The sequence below is a fragment of the Artibeus jamaicensis genome, unplaced genomic scaffold (genome assembly GCF_021234435.1).
Source record: "Artibeus jamaicensis isolate MK-2021 breed Jamaican fruit bat unplaced genomic scaffold, CSHL_Jam_final scaffold_833, whole genome shotgun sequence".
Lineage (NCBI taxonomy): Eukaryota > Metazoa > Chordata > Mammalia > Chiroptera > Phyllostomidae > Artibeus > Artibeus jamaicensis.
The window spans coordinates 4,913,977-4,926,995 of NW_026522056.1; the positions used below are offsets into that span (position 1 = coordinate 4,913,977).

The 13,019-nt window shown below is 39.7% G+C and overlaps 1 protein-coding gene across 2 annotated transcripts; it reads left to right on the top strand.

The window, feature by feature from the left end:
- The first annotated feature begins 697 nt into the window (after positions 1–697).
- On the top strand, positions 698–6,435 carry THAP1 (THAP domain containing 1). Of its 2 annotated transcripts, none has more exons than XM_037164189.2 (3): positions 698–1,037; positions 3,922–4,117; positions 4,662–6,435. In XM_037164189.2, the coding sequence occupies exons 1-3, from the start codon at positions 967–969 to the stop codon at positions 5,031–5,033; spliced, it is 639 nt and encodes a 212-aa protein (XP_037020084.1). In that variant the 5' UTR covers positions 698–966; the 3' UTR covers positions 5,034–6,435. The 2 variants fall into 2 exon arrangements, with proteins under 2 accessions (XP_037020084.1, XP_053515897.1); XM_053659922.1 differs by lacking the exon at positions 698–1,037 and adding an exon at positions 1,506–1,815.
- The last annotated feature ends 6,584 nt before the right edge of the window (positions 6,436–13,019 follow it).

Here is a 13,019-nt window from a genome sequence, read left to right on the forward strand (position 1 = left end):
GATGCATGAGAGGCAATCATACATCGATATTTCTCTCCCTCTCTCCTTCCCTTCCCCTCTAAAGACAAATAAATAAAATCTTTTTAAAAAAAGACACATTATCTCCATCCCGTAAGTCCACTTTCTTTCCCTCTCTCCCCAAAAGGAACCTCTTCTGACTTCAGTCTTACCTACTTTATTACCCAACAAAAAAGAGTCATGTATATTTTGTCTCTGGCTTAATCAAGATCATGTAAGAATCATCCATAGAGTATGGGTCACAGTTTATTTTGACTGCTATGTAGTATTCCATAGTATGACGCCAACAGTTTATACGCCAACCATTAATGAGCTGATGGATTCTTTGCATCAGCATTTTCTACAAATCATAGGATCAGTGGCTGCCCTTTTAAAGAAATTGGCGCAATGATGCAGTGACTTCAGCTTTACACCTGTTCTTCTTTAAGCCAGCAGACCCAGTGGACGCCATGCTAAAAGGCCTTGATAAATTAACCCAAGAAAGGTACCAGAGCGAAGCAAGCTGGGGCAGTTACACTCCAAATCCCAAGCCCCCTTCACCAAGGCGTTCCTTTTTCTCTTCCGGAAGGCCGTAGCTCCACCCACTTCGGTGACGCTAAGCCTGTGGCGTCACACGCCGGGCCTCAGCCAATGGCTTGCTTCCCAGGGACCGTTACCTCTGACCTTAAGACTAATCTGAGACAGCCGGGAGGATCTCCTCGCGAGAGGTGAGATTGAAGCTCCCTCCGCCATCTTGGAGATGGGAGTCAGGGGATGGTTGTGGTCGTTCTGCTAATGCAAACAACAAAACGGGCACATCAGCCACCCCCCAAGTAAGGCTGTCATCACTGTAATTGTTGGCCAAACCTACAGAAGAAGCAAGGGTGTCAAAGCGGAGAGCAGCGACATTGATAACAGTTTCACCTGCCTGCTGGGGCGAAAGAAGTGAAACGACTGAGAACCGGAAGGATGGTGCAGTCCTGTTCCGCCTACGGCTGCAAGAACCGATATGATAAGGATAAGCCCGTTTCTTTCCACAAGTATGTGTTGTTCGAGCTTCGTGAAGTCGGCCGCTGCTCGCGCTGGGGGTGCGCAGCCGGTTAGGCTCGGGGGCGGAGCCAGATCCAGGCGCGTGTCCGCGCGAGACCTAGCGTGAGGGGTGTAGGCAGGGGCGGGGTGCACCCGAACGCTGCTGGGGGTCTACTCTGGGCTAGGCGGTGGGCGAGCCGGCAGAGGGTCGGAATCCCCGCCCTGCCGGTGCCAGCTACCGGCTGCGCGTCCTAGGCGCGGGTCGCCGCCGCTATCGATGACCATTTCTCACGCGGGAGTTCCGGCCGTGAGCGCTAGGCGAATGCGTCGTTGGCTGGTGCGGGGCGGGCGGGCGGGCGATGCCAGAAGGCCCCGCAGGTTTTGAGGTCTCCAGACCGAGAGGCATTGGGTTTCACCGTCAGGTCATGGAGAAGCCGGGTGGTGATAACTCTTTAAAAGTAAATTTGAAGTTAAAAGAAATCTCTCTTTTTCGTCCTTGCGGTGGTTGGGAGGCCAACATCATTAAGGACTGTTTGGGGCCAGGATTTCAGGGAGGATGTGTATGGGCAAGTTCCTAGGAACCAACCTTTAAGGACCTCTTAAGTTTGAGACAGTTTCTAGTACTGCTAAGACAAATAGTTTATGTTTGCAGCACACAATAATGATGACATGGGAATTAATATTACGGACCATGATCAAGTGCCATAATAAAGGTCAATATGAGCTATTATTGGTGCATAGTGGGAAAAGAACCTGCCCCACATTTTTCAGGACTGTTTTATCCAAAAGGTACTGCAGTTAGTCTTAGAGGAAAAATATTTTCTGGAAAAGAAAACCTCACAGTGGAAATGACTTAATCAAATGTCTTCAAAATGTGACACGATGGCAGTTTTATTCAGCCAAATTCAGTTCAGTGTTTGCAGATTGTATTTCATTTATGTTGAATTTTTTTTGGTAAGAATTCCCAACTATAAACAATAATAAGAAATTAATTAGAACCAGTGGTAAGTTATATGAATTCTTCATAGTTAAATAATTACACAAGCAAAAAATTTTTTCAATTTTTTGTGGGGGTCATTTATGTTTAACAACAGATGCGGGTGCATTTTTATATTATCGGTCTAGTATGAGAAGGACTGTACAGAAATAAGTGTTTAATGCATAGGGAGATCTTGAGTGTTGATATTTTCCTATTCGGAGAAGGGAATAGGACACTTAACACTTCCAGAATTCAGTTCAGTATATCTTAACATTACTTCTTGATTTATTGGAATTTCTGAAAGCTGATGAATTGATCTCTCCAGCATAGGGAATCAGGAGATTGTGGGTGACACCATCACACTCATTCAGCTTTTCCGCCTCTGCATTCTAATGATACAGCAGAAGGAATCTACAACTGTGGAAAACCCTTCACTGGTAGGGAAACTAGGACATTCACACATCAGAAATAGTGAGTTTCTGCTGGCTGTTAAACAATTGAATGGAAAGAAGGACTAACCTTTTACAGCTCATCCTTTATCTAGAAGAACAACTTCGGGAGAGGAGATGGAAAAGAGCTTGACAGAACCTCACAGAATCCTGAACAGCGTAGTCCTCAAGTCAGGAAGCCCTAGGTGTTGAATCTTACCAGCGATTGCTACTGCAGTTTGTGCTTCTAGAAGCCATTTCTGACAGGGATCTTCTAAGAGTGTTTCCCTAGTTTCTGTGTGGTGGTAGTGGGAAGAGTGTACAAACGGACTGTCGTAAACATTTCTTAGAACTTCAGGATAGTTGCAGAGCCAGGCTCTGACATACTTTGGCAGAGAGACTGGAACATACAGTAGAAACATCCTTCTTTGGCTTCTTTACAACCCCCCCCCACGACTTACTAAATCCCTGACCTGGAAAAATAAAATCACAGCAAATTTAAAGTATTCCTACCTCCCTTTATCTGGTCCTAACAAACATTTCAGTAGATTAAGAGGTAAATTAAAAATTTTAAATTTGTCATTGCAATTCAAGTGAAATTTGATTAAGTCATATTTGTTACACAGTATCTGATTCTGAGACAACCAGAAGCTTCTTCTTCTTAGAATGTAGATATAAACGTGCAATTTGGTTTTACAGTGTACAGAAAATCATTGGTAAAATAATACAAATTCACCCTATAGTATGTATTTTACTTGACACTTTTAGTGTCTTCAATATAAACAGTTAAACCATGGTACATGAGAGAAGTAAGAGAGCCACATGATTTACTCTTGTGTATTTAGATGTGTGTGGAATACCCGTATCTGTCTGTGAAAGTTATTTACTGTAATGGAGGAGGGAAAAACAGTACAGGCACATAGGCCCCCACCCCCAGCCTTTCTTTACCTACTTTTCCCACTGCACACATCTGCCAACATGACTTTTATTTTTACATTCTGTAAATTCTTAATTAGCTTGTCTTATTTATATATCATTATATCTGACATCCCTATAACTACCATATAATTAGCTAAGATCTCTATTAAAAAGTATTAGAAATACTTTTTTTCTTTAAATATTTTATTTATTTATTTATTTTTAGAGAGGAGAGGGAGAGAAACATGGATTGGTTGCCTTCCACACGGCCCCAGCTGGGGACCTGGCCTGCAACCCAGGGCATGTGTCAGATGGAATCGAACCCACAACCTTTCGATTTGCAGGCCAGTGCTCAATCCACTGAGCCATACCAGCCAGGGCTATTTATAGGATCTTTTAAACAAGTACATTTAAAGGCTCGAGTAATTTTTTAAAAAAAGCAGAACTAGTGTTTTCATTACTCCTTAGTGTGTTAACACCAATGTAAGATAGTTCTTTCGTAAGCAGGAAAGTTTGAATGTGCCTTATAATAAAAAGTAAGGTAATAGAAGTGAATTATGTCATCTTTAGGTTTCCTCTTACTCGACCCAGTCTTTGTAAAGAATGGGAGGCAGCTGTCAGAAGAAAAAACTTTAAACCCACCAAGTATAGCAGTATTTGTTCGGAACACTTTACTCCAGATTGCTTTAAGAGGGAGTGCAACAACAAGTTACTGAAAGAGAATGCTGTACCCACAATATTTCTTTGTACTGAACCACATGACAAGGTAATATCTGTTTTTCAATATTGGCTCCCCCCCCCCCTATTTTTAGAAGTAATGTGTTTATTGTGGAAATTTGGAAAATTCAGTCATGTTAAGAAAACAAATGTTACCTGCAACCTACCACTTGTAAATAACCACTGTTAACAGTGATATTCTTTTTAAAAATAGTTTATAAAAGTTAAATATCCTAACACTAAGAAACTCAGTCAAGCTTTGTAATTTACTTTTAAGATCATGCCATACACCTACTTGTATATTGATCAGTTTTTTTCTTTATCAGTGATAGTTCAGTTTCAAAGTATTTTTCTCCTCAGTTTTAAATACTAGTTAGTAGTTTGTTAAATTTTACCATTCTGTTTCTTTCTTGTATTCCATTTCTACTTCTGGTAGAAAAGTATAATTAAAACTTAAACTATTTTCTCATTTTGGAATATTTCTTTACCAAGATTCATATAAAAAACCTAATTTTCTTAAACTCCATGGATAAATTTTTTAAATTGTTATTTCTAGTTACTAAATTCAAACATACTCTGCATTATTGTTTTAGAAGGAAGATCCGCTGGAGCCACAAGAACAGCTTCCCCCATCTCCTTTAACACCTCCCATTTCCCAGGTTGATGCTGCTATTGGATTGCTGATGCCTCCTCTTCAGACCCCTGATAATCTGTCAGTTTTCTGTGATCACAACTATACTGTGGAGGATACAATGCACCAGAGAAAAAGGATTCATCAGCTAGAACAGCAAGTTGAAAAACTCAGAAAGAAGCTCAAGACGACACAGCAGCGATGCAGAAGACAAGAACGACAGCTTGAAAAATTAAAGGAGGTTGTACACTTCCAGAAAGAGAAAGACGTAACAGAGAGAGGTTATGTGATTCTGCCAGATAACTACTTTGAAATAGTTGAAGTACCAGCGTAGAAAAAAAGAAATTTGTATCGGTTTTTAATGGGGCAATACCACATACTCTCTTCTAGCATATAAAGGAGTTTCATCTGAAAAAATAACACTTGATTACTTGTATAAAAACAATTCAGAATATTTTTAAAAAAATAAATTAGATACATACTGTAAAATTGTTAATGTTTTTGTTTGTAATTTCAGGGTTTTTACATTTTAACAAAATATTTTAAAACTTATAAACTAACCTCAGAGCACCAGTGTAAGTTGGTTTCAAGACTGAGAGTTTTTGTTTTCTAAGTTGAGTATTTATAGAAATAATGTAAAAATAAAAAGGAAAGAGAATGAGAACAGTACAGTAAGGATGATTTATGTTTAAAATTTAAAATTAGTTTATTGAGAAAACTTAGTTATATTTTAAATCAGAAGTATGGATTAGATCATAACTTCTCAGAATATATAGAATCTTATTCACACATTCTTATTTGTAAAGTCAGATTCATTTTGCTTAACCACGTGTCAAAGATAATGTGGCAAGTCAGCCCTTTAAAAAAGGGTATCTTCAGAGCAGAAACTAATCATTTCGTACCTAATTAATATGGTTAAATAACTATATCATGAATGGACTTTTAAAAGGTGGGCCCCTTTTTTTCCTCCCACTGTAACAAAGTGGGCATTGTTATCCATGAAGTAATAAAAGTGGGGGCCTCACCTGTGGTTTGCTTTTTTCTCTCATTACCCCTGAGTTCCCCAACTGTAGTTATTTTTACATCTAAGCCTCTAACAAACATGTTGTATCAGTAGAGTTTGATTTGTATCATAATATGGTAATCCTGAACCTAATTGATGTTGGTCAAGGCTTCACATAAAAATTTATTTCTTCACTTAAAAAAATTTTTTTCGGCCTTCCTGAGGACATTTTTACCCCTTGCTTTTGGAGAGAGAGAAGAAGGGCGGGAGAGAGACACCATCGGTTGCCTCTGTATGCCCAGCCCAGGGATCTCACACGCTCAGCATAGTGATTGGACCCACAACCTCTCAGTTACCGGACGGCCGTCCAACAGACTGAGCCACGTTAGCCAGGGCAACTTCTTCACTTTTAACACAAATTAGATATTAAATCCCATTTTATTTAAATGAGTGATTTGTATTCAGAAGCAGCCTAATATGTACTGTTTGTTTTCCTGAATGTCGAGATTTAAACACTGAGGTTTCTGTTCAAACTGTGAATTGTATTCTGACTTTGTGATAAATTTTACATATGTTTGAAATGAAATATGTTCTGAGTAAACAAATACTGCCATAGTACTTACCTACTTAGATTTAGAGTAACTATTTCAACTGTAATTATTTTATATATTGAAGTATGCTAAGATAGTTGAGTCACAAACCATTTAAGGCAGTATTAAAGGTATGAAACATTGATGTTCAGATTGTCTTTTGTAGACCTGCTTTTCACTGTAATTCACTGCCATGCTGGGAATGGATAGTACTTTGATTCATGGAGATTTGATTTTCGATGAACTAGTATTTCAAAAATAGAAAATTTTGATTAGAAGATCACTAGACGCTGTGTAGCCTGATAACATTTAGAACTTACTCCAATGAAACAAAGGACTTTCCCTAGTTATTTATGGATCTCCTTACTGTTTCTGGAAGTTGCAGAGTCTCCAAGTAATTTGTTTTTACCTTTCATCTCCCTCGCAGTTCCTGGAAGACGATGATGTGGGTAAATATTTTGCCAAAGTAGCTGTTTATCTAACTTGTCACCTACATAAAGGAAAAATCTGGGCGTGTGTCCCCAGAACCAGCCCTCCAACAATTGACTTGTAAAAGTGGTAACAATAATTACTTTTAGCATCTTAGCATTATGATTCAACTTGAAGCTATTTCCCTTTCATAACAGATGTAAATCCATGTTTGGAGAGAACTGAGCAAGAACACATATACCAACAGTATGCATAGAAACAAGTTACAGTTTAACAGGAATTTTGAGGTACAACTGCTTATTTATGGATTTGAGATGTAACATTTGTTGAATGTTTTTATAATTCATTTTGTCTATTGTACTACTTAGGACATCGTCAAGAAAAGGAGACATTTTGGCTACAGTAGGTCATGTTCAAGCATAATGAAATTCAGAAACGGGGACAAGGTCTCAATCGGAAACAAATTGGGAGAAGATGCATGTGAACAGCAGCATATTCTGAACATTTGTTTTAAGCATATATAGTGATGTATAAAATTTCCACCTGTGTGTGACATAATTTGTCAGCAATAGTGAGAAGAAACATTGTTTACTGCTAATAGAACTGCTAGGAAAACTATAGAATCAAAAGAATTTTAGAATTAGAAGGAACTTAGAAATTATTGAATACTAGCCCAACCACTAAACCCTGAAGAAATTTCCTTGTAAAGTTTTCTCTGACAGTGGTCCTCTGAACTCTGCCATTTACTCTTAAGCAGTTCTCAGATTCTTTAAAATGGGTTTCTGGATTAGAATAATTTGCCACCGTTTATACTTGTTTATAATACAAACATAAACTCACTTTGAACTGCATAGTTTGTCAAATTCCAAATTACAGAAATTAAAATTTTTGTAAAATAATTTAAATGTTTACTAATTGTATACCTGTTAATGTGTGCTAAAAATATCTCTGTCATTGCAGTAAAGAAATAGTGGTGTCAAATTATTAGCAAAACTTTTTACTTGGAAACCCAGGTACATGAGGAGACTGTTCCTTTAATAACAGGAGCTCGTATAGCCCCTTTCTTAGAAGTACAACAATAATGGTGAAGGCAAATGAAAATTTCACTTGATATATGTTCTTTAGGTTAATGTTCTGTGATCATTATCAGAACAGTCATACACACATGCACATACCTAACACCTACGACTTTTATAAATAGTAAGCAACATAAAATATTTAAAAGTTCACATGATCTGTAAAAAGAAAACTCCATTTGTGTTCCAGAATTTTTAAAAGGCAGCCAGGCATGAGTAGCATTTAAAGGAGAAAAAGTGAACAGGTTTGCGTGCTTGGTTACTACTCTTGCTATGCTGGGGAGATGAACTGGATGACCAGTGAATGAAGAGCATTGCCTTTGTCTGGTAACTCATGTTTCTGGGCATTATGGTTTAATACAGTTGTGTATTAAAATACAGTCCTTGATGTAAAAGAAAAATATCAAAGAGCAAACTGATTTTTGCAGACAAGCAAAACAATTACAATTGCTGAACTTCACAGGGAGTTTAGCTCAAAGTAATACTCTCTTCGGTTCCACGTCTCGATACCTTTTACCTTGGGGTAGTTTTATTCTGAGACTTTTTTTAGTGATAAATACTTTTTAACAAAATTTGTTGAGATTTTTTATTTTTTAAATATCCTAAAGTAGATGAGTAAACTTAATTTTTTAATGATTTTTGGGGAAATAAACTGCAATATTAATAACTAACTTCTAGAATGGCTGCAGGAGGAGCTTCGACCTGCTCCCCTCTGTAACTACCATAACTGGTGAAAATAAATTTAAACAACCATTTAAAATCTGCAGATTGCCCTAAAGGTACTAAACATGTTTCCTGAAACAATCAGGAAAACCTAACTCTCCACGAACTTTAAAAGTTTTATGGCACTTTACGCCACGACCTGTTCCCCAGCTGCCCCGCCCCACCGCAAGCAAACACAGCTCAGGGCTACAATAGTTCCACTCCGAGGGTGAGGCTGGCCGAGAAGACTACGCTCCCTCTCTTCCCAACTCCCATCCAAACTCCCATCCAAGGATAAGAACAGCTCTCGGAGGGAGGAGCTGCCAGTATTTCTCAGGGCCCTCTAGCTTTTTGTGTCGTTGCACAGGCTAACCTCCAGGTAAGTGCAAGCCAAGAGGTCAGGACTCCCTTTTCACAGCCAGCCCCCACTCTTAGGATGGAGGGTGTCCCCCAGGTACAGCTGGCCAAGAATACCAGTGTCCATCACCTCTCTTGATGCTTGTTTATAGGGTAGACTTTACATGCCAACAGACGGGAAGACGGGTGGCTTCTATCCTGACCAAGCTCTACTCATGCAGCTGGCCTATCCATCCTAGAGAGGCAGGTCAGGGTCCTCGCCATCCACACCAGAACAGTGACAGGAGGCAGCTCAAGCAAACCAAGAGCTCTGAGGCTCTTCCCAAAGGGAAGCAAAATGAAGTCAAAAGGTTGTGGGCTGATGTATTTAAAATGTCAAAAGGAAAAAAAAAACAAAGCAAAAAAGCTATAAACCAAGAATGTCTGGCGAAAGTGCCCTTCGCAAGTGACAGAGTGATATGGGCCCCAGATGGCAGGGTCCATGTGTTGTGGCCGTGAAAGACAAATTCACATGGACTCCTGTGGAGAAAAAGGGACAGTATGGCCACTCTCTAAGTGAGAGAGAGGGCCTTGACCCCTGCCTGGGCAAGCTTTTAATGCTTTTCTGGATACATTACATTGAGGATGGTCCTCATTTACTATGCACAGGTTCGTGGCAGGTGATCACATTTTACAGGTAACAAGGGAAAGAATGTTGCTAATTACTTCAAAGAGATGGATGTTACAGATCAAGGGGAAAAGTGATTAACTGGTTACACTTCATACTTGGGAGGTTTAGCACAGAGTTTAGGATGGTACTTTAGACATATGCAGTAAATGTTTTCTGCCTCAATCCAGGGTGAGGGAGTTTTAGCAAAAGCAAGTCTCATAGCAGCCTAAGTACAATGCAAGCCTGATTTTCCACCGAAGAGCCTATCCATGGGTATGGGTCTTATGTGCCAGACCTCCCTCCCCACTGGCCTTTCCAAGTGGGGGCTGGGCTACATTTCCCATGCCACTCAGAACAGTCCCCTATAACAGAGAAATTATAGCATTCCCAGACAAGCAAAAGTTCAGGGAATTCATTACCGCTAGACCTACCCTACAGGAAATGATAAAGGGACTCCTGAAGGTTGCAATAAAAAGAAACACTAACTTGAAGCAATGTGGTAACAAATTAGAGTATAATAACTTTAGGATGTAAAATCTAATCCCCACAGTAATGACAAAACAGTATAGAATATACACAAAAAGAAAAGATAAGGGAATGGATATTTATAAAAATCAATGAAACACAAGCAAAGACGATAGAGCAGAATTAGAATGAAGCACATTTTTCAGTAGATTCAGTGCAGGAAATGGACAAAAATACTATAAAACATTGAGATCAAATAACTAGATAACAAAAATAGGTCTCTCTGTATCAGTAATTGTATATAAATGGATACCTAATCAAAAGACAGTGATTGGAACAATGGATTTAACAAAGGACAAAAACTTGATCTATTTGATGTCTCTAAAAGACTCACTCTAGATCCAAAAACACAAACAGATTAAAAGTGAAAGGATGGAAAAATGTTTTTCATGCAAATCATACCTTTGCATGAGCAATGGCTGCAGTAATATCAGACAAAATAGTCTTTAAATCAAAATGTTGACAAGAGACAAAGAACATTTTATATTAATAAAAATTTCAATACAGTAGAAGACTGCCATTCAGGGGTATGTAAGAGATCATGGCCACTTAGTTTGGAGGTTTGGATTCACAGACAATAAAAACCACAAGTCAAAAGTGAATAGTTAAGCACTTTATTGAGCAAGAGCAAAGAGAAAGCAAGAATCAAGAGCATATATCACCAGACAGGAAATCACCAACACCTGAACCTAGACACTGGGGAATCCTGGAGACAGCATCCAGGTCCAACTGAGAAAAGTTCTGAGTGCAGTGTCCTTCCCTTGGGTGAGATTCCAAAGTCTTACTTTGGGGACTATGTTTAAATAATTTTTAAACAAAGGTGGCTATGTGTTGTGGACCGCTCTGCCTTCTAGGAATTGTAACTCTACCCCCTGTGGCTAAGGATGAGTGAGCGACCTCTGGAATGCGAGCCACAGGAGACAAAGCTTGTCTCTGCTAGCAAATGCTGCCTCAGTTTCCTCCCTGCTCCCAAAGCATAGTTGGAAGTCAATGACGGGTAAGACCCCTCAGAGGAGGGGCAACCTAGGCCAGACACAATCACTTGGGAGGCCATCATGGAAGGACTCGGAGCTGCAACAAAGAGCAATAGACTCTTGCCCCCTGGCTTTGACATAGCCGGAATCCCCATGTCCTCTGAGAGTAGCACTTCCTGGCTCTAATCCCCTTAAGCCTGAATACCTGATGGGGAGGGGTGCAGCTCCTTGCCTTGCTCCAGCATGTCCTGGGGGGAAATCTGGCATCACAAAGAATTCCTGATAAACCTGTGAAATCTGCTCTGCTAAGAGTGCTTTCATTCATATGTTAAGGGTCCGAGAGGAAATGAGTATGTGTCCCAAAGTTTCTGCAACTCTCTTCCTGACAGACCCTGACTCATAGTAAGCCCTCAGATATCTTTGAAATATTATCTACTGCTTGATCCTTGCTGCCCTGTATTCCTGTGTATTACAACCCAATAAAAGCGCTTGGAGGAAGGGACTCAACACCTTTTTCCCCTGAGAAACTGGCCACTGCTCAAGGCCTTTTTCCTCTGGGAAACTGGCCAACTCTCCTTCCCAAGCAGATCACATCGTGTCTCTGTCATGTTTACTTTCATCCGTGGCAGACTGGGGGACATGTGGGAAAAGTTGCCCCCACAGCTATGCACCAAGGGCCTTAAATGACTTGGTCAACAAGTCCTCCTGGGAGAGGGGCCTGTTCCCCTCAAAGGAGCAGTTGAACATTAAGAGTACTAGTCTGCCAAGGAGAAGGGCCCTTCCTCCCCAGGAGACAGCTTGTCAACATTTTTGTTCTTACAATAAAGGTCACGGCTCGGCATAAATGGAGGATTCTTTTTTTTTTTTTAATGTGTGATTGCCTCTTGTGCACCCTCTACTGGGGACCTGGCCTGCAACCTAGGCATGTGCCCTGACTGGGAATCGAACTTGCGATCCTTTTGTTTGCAGGCCGGCACTCAATTCACTGAACTGCACCAGCCAGGGCTAAATGGAGGATTCTTAATGTTCCTTTAACCCATCAAAGATAAAACATTTGTAAACAGTTATGCAACTAATAACAGACCATCAAAAATATAAAGCAAAAATTGACAGAATTGAAGGGAGAAATAGTTGTGCAAAAATGAAGGTGAAGTAAAAATGTTCTTAAATAAACAAAAACTTAGGGAACCTGTTGCTAGATAACTCATTTTAAAATAATTCTAAAGAAAGATGAAAGCAAGTGACACCCTATAATAATGTGAATAAAAAATGAAAAGATTGCCAGGAAAGGTAATTGCGTAGATAATCATAAAGACAGTATAACTTCATTTTTTTCTCTTAACTGACTTAAAAAGCAATTACCTAAAACTGTGTATTATTGTGTTGGGCCTATAACAGAGAGAAATGTAATCTATTTGACAATAACAATTGGGTGGGAAGAAAGCTGTGCCGCAGTAAGTAAATAGCACCAGATGGTAACTTGAGTCCATAAGGAGAAATGCAGATTCAAAAGGAAGGAACTTCTGACATTTGCTACAACATGGATGAACCTGGAGGGCTCCAATTTATATGAGGTACTTTAGTCAAAACCACAAAGACAGGAAGCAGAACAGTGGCTTTTAAGGGTTGTGGAGAGATTACAGGGAGTTATTTAATAGGTGTGGAGTTTCAGGTTCATGAGATGAACAGATTTATGGGGATGGATAATGGTGGTGGTGGCACAAGGTGAATGTTTATTACACTTAAAAATGTTTAAGATGGCAAATTTTATGTTATGTGTATTTTACTATGATTTTTAAGAAAAGTGATGTGGGCCCTGACGAGTGGGCACTTTTCTGCAAGCAAAAGGCTGCCAGTTCAGTTCCCTGTCAGGGCACACATCTAGGTTGCAGGTTCACTTCCTGCGGGGGCCCGTACGAGAGGCAACCAACCGAAGTTTCTCTCTCACATTGTTGTTTCTCTCCCTCTCTTTCCTTGTGTCTAAAAATAAATAAAATCTTCAAGGAAAAAAAAAT

Excerpts from the sequence above, each read along its gene's own strand:
- THAP1 (XM_053659922.1), top strand. The coding sequence starts at position 1,688 with ATGATGACATGGGAATTAATATTACGGACCATGATCAAGTGCCATAAT. Across the intron at positions 1,816-3,921 it reads AGGACTGTTTTATCCAAAAG|GTTTCCTCTTACTCGACCCA; the intron begins GTACTGCAGTTA and ends TGTCATCTTTAG. Across the intron at positions 4,118-4,661 it reads GTACTGAACCACATGACAAG|AAGGAAGATCCGCTGGAGCC; the intron begins GTAATATCTGTT and ends TTATTGTTTTAG.